Genomic DNA, 19,185 nt, shown 5'->3' on the forward strand with positions numbered 1-19,185 from the left:
GTTACTCAAACTGAAGGAAGATCAAATAAATGCGTGAGAAACTGTCCATATGGTCCATAGGAATTATTTTATCTTAATCCAACTGTCAGTTGGATTAAAGACATGCTTTATCTCTCCTTCATACATATGTTCCCAGAGCAAAGTTTGTTTATTAGTCACTAAAATTGTCATTACAGTGGGGATTCATTTAATCTTTTCTACTGTGTCTCTATCTCTCTTATTTTGTGGCATAGAACTAAAAGATTAATGTAACCTGGCCTTAAGATCTTTATTGTGTGAGCTCCTGTGGTTTACCTCCTCTCCTCGATGCAGTGATACACTGGTGCTGTTCAGGGCCCCGTGACGTCACTGTTCGGTGTAATGCCGGCTGTAGTCAGAAGAGAAACTGCCTTAAAACATTCAACCAGAGAGGGCAGTTGAAGACTTGGCTTTCCAGCCTGGTGTTCAAGAAGCAATATACAACATTCAGAACATTAATATAGCAGCAAATATCTGTTTGCTAAATTGCTGTTTTGTTATCCAAGCTTTTTTAGCCGGGCCCGCTGTGCATGCTTTTTAGTGCATGTGAGCATGGCCCACTGGTTATATCGTGGCCACACCTCTGCTCTCACACAGCGGTTGCGGCTGGTGATGGCATCCCAGCATGCATCCTCCAGTTCCCCCCAAAGACACTGAGCTAACACTGTTAGTCTGTCAGCACGTGTGCTGCAGTTTGTACTGTTTTCCATGCTGAGAGCCTGAGAACCTTGACAGCTGCATACATTGATAGCCTAGAGAAAATTATTCATGTTCAAAAGATATGCATTCTACACATTTATAATGAGGTTGTTTACCCACTTATATATACAGTATCTATACAAATATAATCCATGAGTAATATCTTGCTGTGCATATATATTTATTTAAATTGGTCCAGGGTTTGAGATGCTAACAACAGCAACAGCTTTTTCCAGAGTCCCTGTTATTACGGATCCACTGAGAAACTACAATGAATTCATAACACTGCTGTCAGGCTTTTTACTAAAGCAAGAGAGAAAGCACATTACCCCATTTTTAGCTAACCTGCACTTGCTCCCAATATATAATTCTTCTTGGCAAGAAAACATTTTTAAACCACAATTGAGAACTTTAACTTGCTGTCAGGCTTCCTTTGTTTAATACTTATCGTTTACATGTTTTAGTGTTATTATTACGCCTTCCATTGTTTTATTGCTTGGGTTTATTGTGCAGTATTTGCACATTTTATCTGCCATCACAATAGCAATGTCACAGTTCTCACAGTTGTTATGTCACGTTTTACATTAGTGAAGAGGCTTTGTTGTTGTTGTTATTGTTGTAGGGTATTCCTGGTCCCCCTGGGGAAGATGGCACTCAAGGAAAAGATGGAGCCACGGTAAACATAACAAGACAGTCTTTGTTAACTTAACTAGACTCTTTTCTTAAAAAGAAAATCAAGCCTTGAGCCAAAATGATGGATTTGTTTCTAGCAGGGTTCTCAATATGATAACAATAATGTGTGGTTTCAGTATAGACTGCTTGCTTTAGGTCAATAAAGAGATTAGTTGAGAATTATTAAAAGTTACTTCAAGTCATCCTTTGAATATCACCACAATACACTAAGAACACCAATCCACCCAATTCCACGCTACATTTGAATGGGTTATAAAGAAAAGAAAAGAAATTAAATAAAAACAATCCCAATAAAGCCTTGTTTCTGAGCACCGCAGGTTGTCTGACCTATTGACCTGTCTCTGTATGTAATATGAAAATTACAAAATTATAATTTAACTGTCTTTCACTGTGTTTTCGCTGGTTGTCTGCCTCTCTTTCTCCGTGCCAATCAGGGTGAGCCTGGTAAGCGTGGGCCAATCGGAGGGTCTGGGGACAAAGGAATAGAAGGAGAGCCTGGGCCCCTCGGACTACCTGGAGGGCCTGGGAAACAGGGCTTTCGTGTAAGTTTATTTTATGTTTCCAAACTGCCAGATACAACAATTTCAATAAAACAACCTTTTGACAGAAAATGACTGTCACAGAAAATGCTGCCTGTATTGACTTTCTTGATTCACTGAGAAATTGACACACTCTGTTTTCTAGGGGGTTATTGTGGTTATTTATGTGAGAGCTAACAAGAGATTGATGGATCATAAGCATACAGCTGATGAGACATGGCAAAATAAATCACACAGTATTTTATATTCCCGCAACTGACTGAGCTGATCACAAAAGTGCTCTGAACCAAATACTGCTCTTGTGTCCCAGTAGGGGTCAGCCTTCTCTTTAACAAAGCCTCTGTACGAGGGGAGTAAAAGTCACAATGTCATAGATTGGGAATGTTTAGCATCCATAATCTATGCATGATATACATCAGTCAAAGTCTTTTCAGTCTAAGTGCTTGCTTGTTGTGAGAAGCAGATCCAGATGTATCAACAGGTGTTTAGGGGCAGGAAGGTCACAGGGGTCAGGAAGGAAGACAGATTCATGGCACACGTACAACGCTCTATGAGGGAACTGTGAAAACAAACATGTGAGCTGATAAAGCTGGTAAACGTTTCGAATGGCATTGTAGAGTACAAGCAATTAGCTTCTGCACAGAATAATGTCTGGTTTTCATAAGACATCAGGTTCAGTTATCAATGCCTCTGGTTATAGAATACATGTTTAATGTCTGTGGTAATCATTTCATGCATCTCCTACAGGGGCCAGAAGGAAAACTAGGGCCACTAGGGAACAGAGGACGGCACGGAAAGAAGGTAAGGACCTTGTTCACCACCACCTTTGTTCTCCATTAGGAAACAGCAGGAACTAAGAGGACAGAGTCCAAGCTCCTTTGGCGTTCAGGTGGTTGCAGAGAACTAGAACATCTCTTTCAGCTGCCTGACCTATCATTTGGTTCAAATGCAAAGTTTTTGACTGGAGTTATGAGAACTAACTGCAACCAGCATTCAAGACAAATATCCTTAAGCGCCCGTATGGATTTATTTTCTTGCTGAAGGACAATACAAACAGAATGGATGCTTTGTGCCGTTAAAGGAGGTTGAAAGCTAACTTTCAACTTAAAAGGATTTTCTCCATATTGGTATCTCGGGGTTGCTGTTTTTCATCCCCCATTGACAATCTGTTTCTTTCCAGGGAGAGAGAGGTCCTCTGGGGCTGGTTGGTGAGATCGGCGCACGAGGAGACATCGGCCAGCCAGGCGAGCTGGGGCTGAAAGGTGCCAGGGGGACGCGAGGCACACCCGTGAGTTCCCGTTCTCCCTGTGTTTCCTCTCACTTAATCCTGTCTCAGTCGGACTGACATTTTTGGACTGAGATGAGCAATGGTAAAGATCCACTGAAGTAACATTTTGTAAAAAAAATTAAAAATATTCTTAATACATTTCTATTATCAAATGAAAAAAGACATGACATATATTTGATTGGCAGCAGCTGGCAGGCTGCAAGAGTGCAGGAGTCACACCGTAGAGAACGGGATTATGCAAATAAAGGTGTAGTGTGCATGTTATGGGGCTTACAGTGTGTTGTTAGTGAATAGAAAGGATCACACCAGCATCGAACTGGACCGCAGTGACACGCAGGTACTTTTACAAGTAATGTGATGCATCTAAGCAGGTAATTACCAATACATTCCTCAGTGTATACTATATTAAAAAGAAAGCTGAGCCATGCAGTCAGTGCCTGTATGTACGAAGACACATTGAGCGCAAGTTTACGTCGCCTCTGTGCGCCTCGTCACACCACTCGGCAGCCCGGGGAACAAGAGACGGGACACTTCTGTTGGTCTTGAAGAGCTTTTGCATTTATTTGTGCACAAACGGCAAACTCTGTTGTACATTCACTCGATATCTTTACTGCTAAACTTAAACTCTCCTCTTCTCCGATTGCTCTCTCTCGTCTGCTCACACTTCATTCATGTCACTCTCTCTCTCTCTCTCTCACTCCATCACACACTCTGGAAGCACGTACACAAACACACACACACACACAGATAAATACACACACACCCCACAGTACTGGCTCCGCTCTTCTTAAAATGAGCTACGCTGCTCTCGGCAGCTTCGGTTCTGGAGGGTCCCGCTGGCCATTTTCGCAATTTGCAATACAATCGAAAAGAGAACAAGGAAGTTGTGTGTTTAAGCATCATCTAGACTGGAGCATGCCATCTGCCTTACTAGAGCATCCAAGCTGAGGAATGTATTGATTATATTGACTACATTTACCATAAACACAGATTGGACATCCACATAAAAGGAGCTACATTTTCCCCCTAAAGAGCGAAGCATCAAATGCCCCTCTTTGTTCCAAGTCGGAGAAAGAGCAAGACAAGGCAGGATGAAATCCAGAGGAAGACATCTATTTTTCTTTTTATCTTTACAGGGAAAGGCAGCTGTCTTCCCAACAGAACCACTTAGACCGTGTTGTGATTGTTGTGGAGAAAAAAAGATTTATATCCCCATCATGACACAGATCCAGGCACAGGATTCAGTTCGCAGTTGTGTCTGTTTGAGGCCGAGCCATGGTTAATTTGAGCTGGACCAGCCAGACTAAAATAAGCAAAAACAACAGTACTGGAAAAGATTCACTCTCTTATTTTGTCTGCATTTTCTGCATTGCTTCCAGGGTCGGCCTGGAGTCATGGGGATAGAAGGGCAACCAGGGCTGGCAGGATACACAGTGAGTTTCTCCAATCTGTGGTTTTACAAGATCCATTTGCCAATGTACACATGCATACTGTACAGGTTTTACTGGGTAGTTTAATCCCTGACTGGTCTGAGCTTTGGCACGCACATCCCACTCTGCTTACATTCATTGGGGGCTTATCCTACAGAGGAGGATTACAAAGTTTAGATAAACTTTTGTGGAAAATCCAGGATTCCCCTACAATCTGCAACATGGCAAGTAAAAAGCAGCTGTTCAAGTTTTATCTCATCAAACTTAACCCTGCTTCAAGGAACTTCATACATACACTTATAATAGAGATCTTAACTCAACATAGCTGTTTTCAATCAAGCTTTCTCACCTCCCTTGGTAGCCTTGTCCCTTAATCCTATGTGCTGAAGACGCATCATTCTTTTATTTCACATTACTCTTTATTTTTAATTGTTCAATAAACACAAAATACCAGGAAATAAAACTACACAAATAACAACAAGAATAAAAATGAGAGGTGCAATCAAACACGGTAAAAATTAAGCTATTTTTTTAAAGGCAACTCTACATCCTGCTCAATGCCAACATCAATGGGTTTAGGTTGCATAACTTGAACCGGGCACCTCAAGTTCATTATGTCCCTTTCAACTAATGTGTTTAAAGGCATAGATATTGTCACACTTGACTCTGCTGAGTGATTTCTGGGTTTGTGCCAAAACACAAATCCTGAAGTGAGTAAGAGCATCTCTACAAAGAGATGTATATTAAACACCTTTGATTAATATGTCGACAGCCTAACTCGTGTTTTTCCAAGAAACATGCTGTAGCCAGTAGAAGTGCGGTGGCTTTGTTTGCTCCAATAATCAGTTTTCTTTTTCGTAGGGTCACTCTGGCAAGCCTGGGCCCATTGGACCATCAGGGCCTAAAGGTGAAAAGGTAAAATGATACCTCAACTAGTGTTTGAAATTGAATTATTTCAGTGTTTTTGGTTTTAGGTGAAATGTACTTCAGTGTACTGTCTGCAAAATCTTATGTCTGCTTGTGTGATTGTGTGTTTGTTGTTGCATTCCAGGGTTATCCAGGCGAGGACAATAAGACCCCAGGACTCCCAGGGCCCTTAGGTGAACCAGTAGGTTTTGCTTTCCTTTAAACTCTCCTTTCTGATTTCTAACACACTCTGTTTAGTCCAAGCCATTTAAGTATCCCATTGAAACTTAAAATAAAAATGAATCCAGATCAACTCCTGATTTAAACACCAAGTACACACATTGTTGTCCCTCCAGATTGACATGTATCAGTATTTCTGTTCTTAAACCGGTCATAAATATGGACCCCGATTATCAATGCGACCCAAATCTTTTCTGCTCATTGCGGGCTGAGCATAAACAAGTACAACATGTTATACAAGGTAAAGGTTAAGCGTAGCATTGTGAGAGCTCTTATATTCACCAGTAATGAAAATAGAGGTCTTTTTCACAACATTGAACACAAATGTTCGACAGTTAAAACTAAACCGGCTTCATTACTCTGCATTCATACAAAACGTTTGTGTCTTTGACAAGCGCATTAGTGTCAGTGAGGGCCATTACTCAGCCAAAGTTAACTCAAGGATTTTGCTCCCAAGAAAACAAAGTAATTCCTTGATCAAGAGGATCAAGGCGTGTCAACAAGTCTAGTTATACATACAGTATTATGAGGATCATAATATCACCACTGAGACAGGCCGACGTAGCATTAACAATCGAGTCAGTGAAAGTCTCCAGGGGTCGAGATGGTAACCTACCATATGAGTAGTATTGGATTATCCAGTTGGCACAGTATTACAGTATATACTGTAGCATGACCAATACAATGGTAACCTGTGTCTTGTTGCAGCCCCAACCAAGATTGTCTGAAAGTAACGTTCAAGGTGAAATTATGCCTTTCCATTTGACTCCAGTAAAGATCCAGACTCACAGATCACATCCATACAACATGTGTGTTGGCCTGACCAGTGACTCTGTCTTTAAGTAGCTGCCCGTCTCAATCAAGGCTTTGTGGGTATAAATGAAGGCATGACTGTACAGTACAGTATGTGTGTTCATGTGTTTGCATGTGTCTACATAGGGGCCCCCAGGAGAACGAGGCGAGCGGGGAGAGCCAGGGGATGAAGGATATCAGGTAGACAAAACCATCAAATCAACACTGGACATATCAAACAGTCACCACTGTGTGTGCGTGTGTGTGTGTGTGTGTGTGTGTCCACTTGATTGTTCATACTCTTGTCTCCAACAATTACTGCTCTGCTCAGGTACGGTAAGGGCAGACCACACATGTGTGGAGAGGATTACCACATTCCCAGCAATAAGGCCTCACAAATCTGGTGTTTTTCATGCCTCTCAGGTTCAGGATTATTTGCTCTTATGAATATACACACGCACACATTCAAAGTGCAAGCAAGTGGGTATGTAGGTTACTTGTCTGTAGAGTGTGGTCTGTAGCTACAGCATTGTGATTTAGCTGATGATAACAATACACATCATATATCTATCATAAATGTGTTATTCCTCTATTCCTCCCTATATTCTTATTAATTATAATCAGAAGTTATTAAGGAAACTACCAAGGATGCAGTTGGTCCAAATCATAATTTTTTCATGGTATTGCTTTGGGAGAGATGATCTTTGTTTAGTGAAGAAAGCGGGAATGACATGTACAAGTCATATCTCCCAGACATCTCACCATTGATGAGGATCAAGAATCAGAGAGAAAACTATCATCTTGTATTTAATTGTGTTTCAGGGCCATGTTGGTACCATTGGATTTCGTGGAGCTGTTGGACCACAAGGCCCACCGGTAAGTCAGTAAATATGCGTGGCACAGTAGCTATAGTATATAACAATGGAACTTTTACATGTTTTTGGTACGTGCATTCGAATCACCATGCCAGTGGTTTTGGACCCATTGTGGTGCGCTTCAACTATAAACAGTGATGTAAAAAGATTGAAAGTGTTGAAAGAACAAAAAACATCTTCTTTTTAGAGCATTTTCCATTAGCTGGGTTCATTATGTGAATTATGTAAATGTCTTTTCCTAAGGGTGACACAAGAGTTGGGCATACAGTCATTTAAAGCACAGGGATTATTTGGGGGATTATGAATTTTGTGCTAAAAAGGCAATTTGGCCTCATGGAGTGTCAACAATGGACAGACTTGGATTAAGAAGGAGCAGTGTAGATAAAGTGGGACTCCATTTATTCCATTGTGTAATTTGCCAATAATGTTGTTTTATGTGAAAACTGAACATCGTATGGATTCCTACAACATCTTTGTATTATTGTTTGTGTGTGTCTTTGTCTTCTTTAGGGATCAACAGGCCTCGCTGGAGAATCAGGCCCAAAAGGAGACATTGGATCTCTAGTGAGTCCATGCAAACCCCGATAACAGGAAAACCAATGTACAATATTTCTCTCATTTATAAAGCAAGGAGTGACTTGGTCTCCTCCCTGCACATACGATCAATGGTGTCAGTATCAGGATGTTTCTACTGGCAGGCTGCTTGTTTTGTACTGAATAGGGGTTTAGCCAATAAATCTATTAACGCTGCCTTGTTTAGCCACTGTCAGTTGGGTTTGGTTTGGCTGGATTTATAAATAACTCTGAGGATGAAGAAAAATCATTTAGTTTGCTGCCAAAATGAAAGACTAACCACAGACGTTGGTCCAAAGCACCATATTTTTCACCTGTTACCAGATGAGCATTCAAGTACAAAGTCTCTGTGACCTCTGTGGTTGATGATTTCATTGCAGCTATGATGGAATATTTGTTATGGAGAAGGGAAAAAATACAGCGAGTTTTCATGGCCACCCTAAATTCTTGATCCCACTGATCTAAGATGCCCTTTTTAATGCCTTTGAGCCGGTAACAGACTTGGCCCAAGGCATTATGCTTTCAGCTTGTCCTTATGGCCGTCCATGCCATTCTTGTGAAGGCTTTATCTCAGGAATGCTTGAGTGAATTTCTTCAAATTTGGCACTAGGACTCGAGGCTGAACTGAGTTGGTGATCAAAGGTCACTGTGACATCACATCCACCCCATTTAATCATACTCAAGGATATACACATATTCAAATTTTGTGGTGAAAGGTCAAGGTCACTGTGACCTTACAAAACATATTTCTTAGCCATAACCAAATAATTAGTATGATAATTATGACAGTCACATGTAATAATAATTTGTAATCAATTAATGTATTCATATATATATATATATATATATCCTTAAATAGCTTGCAAATACACCCTACAATTTGGGCAGTTCTTTCCCAAACCTTTTCACAGTCCCTCTGATTACATAACTTTATTTCTCATGTGAAACAACTTAAAGCTTCCTTGACAAAGTTCCCCATAGTCTTTTTACTAGTGAATCATTCACAGGTTTCCAGATACCACAGACTTTCTTCCACATGTAAAACAGCTTGTATGTAAGAGTGATGATTATTGAACCAGTTTAAATAATATGTGAGTATTTCTACAATTTATTTAGCTTAGATTGAGTTTGAACTGAGTTCTCGCAATATTGTCACATGCAACATATCATCTGTTAAGAAACATCGATAAAAGTCAGCTTGAAAACACAGGAAGCTTTTATCCATATTAATGGATTTTGTAAAGCATCCCTTGAGGGATATCTTTCTCTTTCTGTGACTATATCACTGTACATTACACATTGTATCAGGGCCTGGAGAGAAAATATGAACCACAACAGGATGGTTTCATAGGAAAGACTAATCTTTCTATGTAGCAGACATGTTTATAAAGCCTATGGTATTTAGCACGATGATATATATACTAGAATGTGCTATTATTAAAAACATAAAACAGTGGAGGTTTCCTGTGTTAGTTTTATGCCACACAGTATATCAAACACCTCAATGTGATTTAATCCAATTGAGGTGTTAATTATATAGTGTAGTGTTGTCCAATTTAATTGACTATCAGAAATAAAATATAGACACAATCCTGATCTTGTGTCCTCCATAAGACTCATGTTAGACTTGCTTTTTCCAATTTCCGCTCTTCATTAAAAGGCAAGAGATATTTATAACCCTGTGTGTTTTTGTGAATGCCGATGTATGTTTTATTCTGCATGTGTGCGTTTTTCCAGGGCTCAGGAGGACATAAGGGAGCAAGAGGGCTGAGCGGAGCTACTGGCATTGAAGTGAGTATCACATCACCTCAACCACATGCATGGCTCAGAGAGAGAGAGACAATTTAGAGCATTACAATTAAGAGCACTTTCCCCTGGCATTGGCTGTGTGATAAGGATGTATTTGGGTAGAGGGAAACAGCCGAATACCGTCAGTGTTACCAAAGTATTGCATTGTTTAACAATTGGTTACCACTACTGCATTTAAAAATGAGAGAGGGCAATTAGATCATGTGACTTAACAAATGCTAATGCCGCTTCCCATTGGGGCCCAGGGGCCATTTGGTATACCTGGACTCGTGGGACTGAGGGGTTACCCAGGAACGGATGGTCCCCCAGGACTTACTGGCTTACCAGGAATGCCAGGAAAACGTGGACGACAGGTAATCAATGACAGCACATAATTGCACGTCATTTTTATTGCGTACACATGTAGATGTATTCCAAAGTAAACTGGAAGGTAAGGAATTGTGCATTTACCACATTTCTTCAAGGTGACATCATACATGCACATCCTGTTTTATAGTTGCAACCTCTTTCCTCTGTACTTTCATGTCTACAACTACAATTCATGTATGAAATTGGATTTTCACACAACTAGGTCTATTCATCTGGTTTATATATATCGACAGTGTGTTATGAAGTCCCCACAATATCTTGTTCATGGCCCTTTGGACTGCTTAAGAGAAATTAGCATTATAGAAAAGGTTGCAAAAAAATGAACCAAAAATGAGAATGCTTTGTGATTCTTTGCTTATGTTGGTTGTATTGCTCACAGGGCGTACTGTATGCCATACATTTTGAATGTATTGACTCCGCTGTCCTTGTATAGCCTCGTCTACGGTATCTGTAACTCTGCAGGCAGGAATGACACACGCAATACGAGCTTTACAGCTCTTTATGATATTGCAGTAGCTAGCAAATGTTTTTTTGTCAGGCACTGTTCCCTTCGTGTTAAGCCTCATAGGGATTTTGAAAGATGGAGACTGACTGCGACACACGGTTGTGATTAACTTATCAGTAAAGGCCTTGTTTGATTTGATTGGCTTCTTCTGGGTGCGATGCAGTGGGTCTTTCCAAATAGGTGTGCAGCCAAAAATGGATTGGGATTTCATGCATGAGTGCCCTTTTCAGCCAAGAGTTAGAAAGACACGACTTCTCTGTCTGGCTTTCATTTATATAATGCTGTTGTTTTAAAGTCTAGTAAGTCTAATTTTAGTGACTGGTGTTTTTCACTTTGACGGACATGATTTGGCAGACGAGTCCCATAACTATACCACTCCTAAATCACACACAATACTGCACATTTGAAATATATGTTTTATTCAAAGAGAGCTTTTCTTATAAGTGCCCAGTTTAAAAAAAAAAAAAAGAAGTTTCTCTTAAGCCAGTCTGCTCCAGTAGTCGGGAGCTCTTTGGGTGCTCTTACTAGAAGTACCCAGGGTGGCCTCAGCAGGAGATCTCCTCTGCTGCCAGGCGAGGAAATTCAACTGACAACGTGTTTTTGCTGGAGGCTCCAGCTTTTGGGTGAGCCATTTCAAATAAGAAGGATGCACATATGCATATAATCACATAAGGAAACTCTGATGGTATGTAATCTGTATCAAGAAGCCTTGGAAACACGTACTGCTTTTGTTTACATAAAGAGGAGTACGAATTTGTGAGTGTTGTCAAAACAAGTATGTAAAAAGTTATTCAAGGGTCCCTATTTTTGATTTTGCAATGATGATGATTTAATCCCTGTGCTCCCCGTGAATACTATGTATGTGTATATATTGTATGAATCTGTTTATATATATAGATAGCTTCATAGCACCTGCAGGTGGGGAGTTCACCCAGAACATCTGGTTCCAGATTTATCCGCACAGTGATGGAGGAACAGAAGCCATGTGTAAGGCGATGACCCACTCACTTCAAATGTCACTCGCTCCTTCTGCCTCATCGCACTGCTCACAGGGCAGCTAACCACTGTGATTTGTGGTGTGAGAGAGCAACTCAGTGACATGCAGGCAGTTTTATGGGTCGGCTCATGGAGCACGCTGCCAAGACATATAACCAGGAGAGGCCAGCAGACTTTACTGTGGCACTGTGGTTTACAGCTGGGAAAGAGGAAAAAAAAGAATTCAGAAATGCGTTTGGATATATCGAAATAAACATTGAAATTGAAACATAATTGAAGAAATTTATTGATTTTCATTTTATAATACACAGCTTTGCCTGCAGGTTTTTTTTGGCCTATGTTTGACATGCCCTACCGTTGACTGCTTAACACTTTTCCTTGTTGGTGCATTCAAGGACGCTCCGACATTAGTCTGAGTCTCAACTGTTTAAGAGCAAACTTGCAATGCAAGAATTGTCCATCATTTTGTGTTTTTTGTTCACCAGCATTATGAGTCTTCACGAGTCTTACCAAGTTACCATGTTGAGTTTTTTTCCGCTATGGAGAAAGTTTTTGATGAGTAGTTTGGGGTTTTGCTCGTATCTAATGTAAGGACGCTGGCACAAACTCTCCATGGTTTCAAGCAATTTTATTGCCGTTATCAGCAAAGGCTGAGAAAAAGAAGAATGCTTGCTGTAAACATGGATGTAAACAACGCAGGTTCCAAAACGTATAATAATAAATAATTTGTATTTCTATTTTTCTTAGTAAAACAAAACGTATGTTATTGTTTTGATTTGACATTGGCAACATTTCTTTCAGGGTCAAAGAAGCTCGGTGGGACAGGAGGGATTTGCTGGACGTCCAGGTCCCAGGGGAGAGATTGGACTTCCTGGACCACCTGGTGAAAGAGGACCGTCTGGTCAGAAGGTGAAAACGATAATAAATATTGACCTCATTTATTATACATTGTAAAAGGGTGTCTTGACAGAACAAAAGGGTCTATGGTGTAGAAACATTTTAAGAAATTGGACTAACTTTTTAAATTCTTGACTTTTGTTGGATCAGGGAGACCTGGGTCTGCCAGGGGACAGGGGAGCCTCGGGAATCAAAGGCCTGGAGGGAGTTACAGGTGACCAGGGCAGGCAAGGTGACCTGGGACCCAAAGGACAACCAGTGAGTGTATATAGTGGAATTTGGGATTAAAAAAAAAATAATCCATCCTAAATTTCCATAGCCTGAAATAATTGTGTAACAATAATAGTGTATTAGATATTGTGGCATGTTCATTTATAGGCATATCGGCTCATGTTTAGGTTCAGATCTGACAGTAGCATTAACATATACAGTAATAACTAAACTCTCGGAAATAAGTCAAAGTAGAAGTGAGCATTTCACACAAAGTTATTCCAACATGTTTGCATTGCAAGGTATGACGAGATGTGACTGAACGTTCCTCCTTTTGAGGTGAACATTGTATGTGAAACCTGTTCTACTCTGTTATTCTGTTCTGATGTTTCTTTGCAACTGTTTGATTCTCAGATTCATACCTTTTTTCTTGAATGGTCACAAATGTGTCTTTCACACATAAAATATTTTCTGAAAGTGTAGGCTACTCCATTGCTTGTTTTAAATTGATAGCCCCCTAGGGTTTCATATGCTTATATACATTGTTTAATACCTCTCTAAATATAGCTTCAGGGGGTTAAGTAGACAATCTGTGTGCCTGACACTTTTCCACCAAGAGTGGAGGAACAAATTATCCGGGCAAGACCAGGAATGGAAACATTCCGCCTGTTCAAGCCAAGTTATGTAAGATCCTCACCCTCCAGAGACCTGCAAAGAAGGTGCTCCACTTTCCTTATGTAACTCCTCAAAGAGAAGAAAAAAGAATCATTCAGTGCCTCGCTCTCCTCTCCCTCCACTAGTTTTCTACATTGATGCTCGTGAAACAGAGAGCAGACTCGGGCCCTTGGGTCAGATCCCATTTGCACTTTTCAGTCAATAGAGTTTCAAAGTCACTGGCCTGAAAGCGGAGCTGTCTAGAGGATGTGGACGACTGGCTGTACAAACATAGTGTCTGCCACTCTAGACAACAGACAGTGCTCAGACACAGAATCGGGCCCAGACACCAAACCCCAGAGTCTCCAGGAGGGTGTGTGTATATTTGGCTGGTTGCCAATGTAGATCCAGACATAAAGCCTTGTGCGTGCCCCGGGTCTTTTCAAATAGACAAGGACATTTATGAAAGGGTATGAAAAATCACACAATCACTTACACACACATGCACACCACATGCATAGACACACATTGCACTCATGATATGATGTGTTGCACACTAAATGTCACAATGACAAAAGTGTGTAAAATACAAAGCTCCTCTGTTGATATTGATGTGATCTTCTTTTTTTGCTTGCAGGGGGAAGCTGGAGATCTGGGAATGGTTGGTTTCCAGGGCTTTCCAGGGGAAACGGTAAGAGACCAAGATAGAGTAGCCAACCAAGACTTAGAGTTTAAAAGATTATAAAACAGAACATACTTTTCAAAACAAGTGCTCGATAATATTGACCCTGTCTACTGCGGATGGATTACCTAAACCTCTTTTTCCTTCCAACAGGGGCCGAATGGTGATTTGGGATTGAGAGGCTTCCCTGGCCCGAAAGGCCCAATCGGCACTCTGGTAAATTTAACAGAAAAAAAGAAACAATAAACACACCAAAGTGCTTTCTGTACTGCAGGGATTCAAATCCCAGTAGTGGAATAGTATTAAAAAGTATATTAAAGAAATATTCATACAGATCTCTTCAACTCCTCTGTAGAGTACACACACTTTCTGTTGTAGTCACTTATGACACCCTTGACACACTTATGACACCTTTTTTTCAGCAGTCTCACTCGTGAGAATGTGTAAATTCAATCAGACTTTTCTTTTTTTAAACCCTGGTTGTGTATGTTTTAGGGGTTCACTGGACCTGTAGGCCCTGAAGGAATGATGGGCCCAGTGGGAAAACCTGTAAGTTTCTGCATTTGTGTGTTTGACAAAGAAATCTCAAGACAATTATCTCTTTTGATAAAAAAAACAACAACCAGTACATTAACTGGTATTGTATATTCACTGTGTTGTGCTAATTCAAGTTCATACAGAATACAGAGTGGGAAACAATCCTTTATATATTTTCCACAGGGGCCGAGGGGTCTGAAGGGGAGCAGTGGTGAAATGGTAAGACTTGATTCAAGCCAGTAACCGACACTGAAAAGACAGACTGATTATGTGATACTGATTTATATTACGTATGATTACATGCTGATAGACCGTGTGATTATATCATGATTATACTTTACTTAAATTCCTGACTGAGAAAGCATTGCTGGGCCAGTGATCATGTTGCCACCTCAAAGCAGTGTGGGAGTGTAAAAAAGACCTATTATAGATGATGAAGGCTGTGTTTGAATGTGCATGAAAGCTATCTGGCGTTCAGTGGTAGTTTATATGACTGTCCTTAAGTGACAGCCGATCGTAATAATAAAGCTGCAATAATACTCCCAGATTTACACTACCACACAGACTGTGCACACTTCATTTGAGCCTTTGCTCAAATACTGATGATGTAAAATGTGTGCATACTCTCACACACATGGACATGAACTACCTGAAACCCCTCCGAGTTCACCTGCCCCAGGAGGCTACCATAGAACGGTCAGCCAGAGGGGGCAGGAGGTAACCACTGTGGTTATGTGCGGCATAATACAAAGTCCACTTCCTACTTCGATACCGAACAGCATCGGCGAGAAAGGCGAAGGGAGAAAATGAATCATGATTCTGCAGTTGTTCAGTTGTTCAGTTGTTCAGTTGTGTCCCACTGCTCGCTCTGATGCTACATCGGTAAGGTGCTATTCATGTAGGGTGTCTGAGTTTTCACATGGGCTGCTACATTTTTAAGGTTGCCAGAGCAAACAGGACAAACTAAAATGCATTATTTATGCATGATTTCATCCAGATGAACACTGATATTCTTTCTCCCACTTTCAGGGGCCTCAAGGACCACAGGGAAGTCCAGGACCTAGTGTAAGTGCTAACCTCACTATCTAGTTTCAGCTCACAGTACACATGTGGACTTTTTTACATTTGTTTTGGGCCTGGATTTATGAAACAAAATGGAAACAGGACAATATGAGATTACTGGTGGCTTTGCTATGTGAGACTTTGTTTTATATTTACACTATGAAATACTAAAACTAAAAGACATTATTCCAAATACATTTGGTCAGTCCAGACCAGGGCAGTTCTCTGGTTGCACCCTCAAACATCTCCCAATAATTTATCCGACATGGTTTGACCGCAACCACAATGGGCTCATTTTTCACTGTGTGACTCATTTTGTCTTCTCCTTTCTTCCCACTTTAGGGACCTCCTGGTGCTCCAGGTCCAACAGTAAGTGCCTCATCTCACATGTAGCCCTGCAGCTAGAATATATATATATATATATATATATATATATATATATATATATATATATATATATATATATATATATATATATATATATATATATATATATATACAGTATACATATATCATTTATATTTCACTGAACCCTGTAATCTCAGTCTGTCTGGAGACTTTGTTCCTGAAAGCCAAGCTTTGTGACTGCCCAAGCTTCATTAGGCTTTTCAGAGAAATAAAGCAACGACAAGAGAGCAAAGCCGGGATGGGCAAACTAAAGATGATCCAATAAATCCACGTCAGGGATGAAACTCGCAAAAAGAACACTTTAGTACAGTAGCATTGGCGATGATCTAACAACAAAGTTATCTTGCACTGTGATAGAACCCTTCTGCATGTCTATTATCTGTCATTACTTGTGGATAAAGTGGAGCTTTCTGCTATCTGAATGACCTTTTCCTGTTTGAACAATTCTAAGAACCCAGAAAAAGCAACTACATCAGATCCCGTTTTTGTGTACACACATTATATGATACACTGTCGTGTTTATACCGAGTGGAATGTGTTATTCTTCCCCCCACTGAAGTCAGGAATGTCAGGGTTTATTGATGCAAGACTCATTTTACTGCTTTTCTCTAGTATTAAAGTGTATTTTTATTCTTTCTCTGTAAACCACATGTGTATTGAAACGTTCATGTTTTCTATAACCAATAAAAAAGCCGACGGATTAAAATATTTCAGTTAAATAATGAACAGGGCGCTGAATGTGTTATGTTTTCATGACACTGAATATGTTTATTTTGAAACTACAGAGGCAGATTTATGTTGACTCAGCAGTCTACGGTCTATCTGACTCGAACGCTGCCCTCAGGACAGAGGTAAGGCACTAATCCACTGAGCCAGTGAATGGGGGGAATGGGTGGGTTGTTGCATGGATGACAGATAAGTTGGCGGATGGAAAGTCTAATGAATAATTGGGAAGTGGTTTGAAACTCTAATGCAACGTTCTTCACAATTCCTGTTTTTCACTTTTTGTTAGTATTGTCACTATGATGAAGACACTTAATATATCAGTTTAGAGTTTGACAGTGCTGTCTTTCCCGTTCTTCACCAGAGTTTCCAGAACACAGAGGTGAGCCTGCCAGACCAGAACACGGAGATACTGAAGACTCTACGTTACCTAAGCAGTGTGATTGAGAGCATCAAAACGCCTCTGGGCACGAGGGAGAACCCGGCTCGTGTCTGTAAAGATCTGCTTGACTGTCATCAAAGGCTCAGAGATGGTGAGTCTCATCCTAGACTGATACTGAATAGTTGCAGGATCATAGGCATAAGACGATGTTTGGATATGCCTTTATACAACTACTTTCCCTTCCTTTCTCTCTGTCCCTGTCCTGCCTTTGTATTGGGGACTTTCAGGTTGGTTCTGGATTGATCCAAACTTGGGCTGTACTTCTGATGCTTTCAAGGTCTTCTGCAACTTTACCACAGGAGGGCACACCTGTTTACACCCAGTGGCCTCTAATAAGGTAAAATGGCCTCGAAAGGTGGTAAAAAGATGCACACATCAATATATCAAGGTGCTTTAGGGTGGTTTGTTTTTTCTTTTATTAAAGTATGAATATAGATAAATAGAAGTAGTGGTTATGTTATGTTGTGTTTTGGATGGTGGGCACAGGTATGTGCTCTGTCATTGGCGTCTCCATCCATGTCAGTTGATTCCTTGAACTTGTCCACATTGTCTTCCACAACAATAGAGCACTCATTTAAAACTGTAACTGCTACAATCCTCTGCATTGCCCGTTGCTTTGACATTGTCGGTGGCTCTATCACATCTGTTGTATACATTCAAATTATGAGTCTTTATCCTATTGCGATGGCAAACTGATCACGCTCCTGATTCTGCTCCCCGCCACAGATGGTGTTTGATGTAGGGAAAGTCCAAATGAAGTTTCTCCATTTACTGAGCACTGAGGCCAGTCATAGCATCACACTCCACTGCCTAAATGATCCTCCATACGGCACCACAGATAGCTTCAGCACCACCGGATCCGTACCGCAGGAGAACGCCACACTCCGGTTTCGTGGCTGGAACAAACAGATGTTTGAGAAAGACACAGTACTTGAACCACATGTGCTACAAGACGAGTGCAAGGTAATGAGCAGGACAGAGAACTGAATCAGCGATAACTTTCCAAGCATCGTCTGGAATACTTCTGAAACATATGTCAAATCAATTTGTAACATGAATCACTTGTTTCCTCTTTTTTTCTCTTCTCTCTTTCAGATCCAAGATGGCAGCTGGCACCAGTCACGTTTCTTCTTCCATACTCAGGACAGTCGTCAGCTCCCTATTGTAGACATCCAGGAGTTTCCCACATCCCAGTCCAATAGTGAGCGGCATATAGAAATCAGTCCGGTCTGCTTCCTCTGACACCAACATCACCGTCCTGTGACCTATTTACATGAACTACTAAAATACAAGGCTGTTACAAAAAAAATTGCTGCCTACCAAAGAGGGAGTGTCTGTGAGAGATTGTTGCATTTGTTGGAAACCGGTTTTGGGACCTGTCGGAGCAGCAACTTCCCCATGTCCAATCGAAGGTAGACTTGCATGGAAGAACTCAATCTTGGTGGAAAATCCAGGCCAAGAAGGCCAAAGAATGAGAGTGTATACCAATATTTATCAAAAATTGTATAAAGTTTGTTTTGTTGATAACGTTGCTTAGGTCGGCTGTATATGGGCCCATATCACTCCCTGATCACAGGGTAGGGTGTCACTAAGCAGCAGCCTAGCCAAACTCACGCCTCCTTCTCACCCCTCTCCCACAAACACACCCAGACTATACTAAGCAGAGGCCTAACTCGAAGGAGCGTCCCAGGCCTCCTCTACATAGGAGCACTGTCTAACTAAACGTTTTTATGAGTGCAATAGCATGCAGATAATGTGTGACTGCTTTAAATATTTCAATTTCGGATCAAAAGGCTTTATTTTACATTGTTTTCAAGATATGTTGGTCTTCGGTCCTG

At 40.8% G+C, this 19,185-nt stretch overlaps 1 protein-coding gene across 1 annotated transcript in view; it reads left to right on the forward strand.

Moving 5' to 3' along the window:
• LOC117729500 (collagen alpha-1(XXIV) chain) overlaps positions 1–18,646 on the forward strand; it is a 75,518-nt gene extending 56,872 nt beyond the window's left edge. Inside the window, exons 36-60 of the mRNA XM_034530630.1 lie at positions 1,340–1,393; positions 1,845–1,952; positions 2,697–2,750; positions 3,130–3,237; positions 4,617–4,670; positions 5,529–5,582; positions 5,719–5,775; positions 6,753–6,806; positions 7,428–7,481; positions 7,991–8,044; positions 9,791–9,844; positions 10,108–10,215; positions 12,534–12,641; positions 12,780–12,887; positions 14,131–14,184; positions 14,329–14,391; positions 14,671–14,724; positions 14,896–14,931; positions 15,742–15,777; positions 16,117–16,143; positions 16,968–17,033; positions 17,270–17,438; positions 17,575–17,684; positions 18,074–18,310; positions 18,443–18,646. Of these exons, the coding sequence (XP_034386521.1) occupies positions 1,340–1,393; positions 1,845–1,952; positions 2,697–2,750; positions 3,130–3,237; positions 4,617–4,670; positions 5,529–5,582; positions 5,719–5,775; positions 6,753–6,806; positions 7,428–7,481; positions 7,991–8,044; positions 9,791–9,844; positions 10,108–10,215; positions 12,534–12,641; positions 12,780–12,887; positions 14,131–14,184; positions 14,329–14,391; positions 14,671–14,724; positions 14,896–14,931; positions 15,742–15,777; positions 16,117–16,143; positions 16,968–17,033; positions 17,270–17,438; positions 17,575–17,684; positions 18,074–18,310; positions 18,443–18,589 (2,028 nt within the window). The 3' untranslated portion in view covers positions 18,590–18,646. The remainder of the gene's footprint in view (positions 1–1,339; positions 1,394–1,844; positions 1,953–2,696; positions 2,751–3,129; positions 3,238–4,616; positions 4,671–5,528; positions 5,583–5,718; positions 5,776–6,752; positions 6,807–7,427; positions 7,482–7,990; positions 8,045–9,790; positions 9,845–10,107; positions 10,216–12,533; positions 12,642–12,779; positions 12,888–14,130; positions 14,185–14,328; positions 14,392–14,670; positions 14,725–14,895; positions 14,932–15,741; positions 15,778–16,116; positions 16,144–16,967; positions 17,034–17,269; positions 17,439–17,574; positions 17,685–18,073; positions 18,311–18,442) is intronic.
• Positions 18,647–19,185: the final 539 nt, after the last annotated feature.

This window comes from Cyclopterus lumpus, chromosome 4, assembly GCF_009769545.1.
Source record: "Cyclopterus lumpus isolate fCycLum1 chromosome 4, fCycLum1.pri, whole genome shotgun sequence".
Classification (NCBI taxonomy): Eukaryota; Metazoa; Chordata; class Actinopteri; order Perciformes; family Cyclopteridae; genus Cyclopterus; species Cyclopterus lumpus.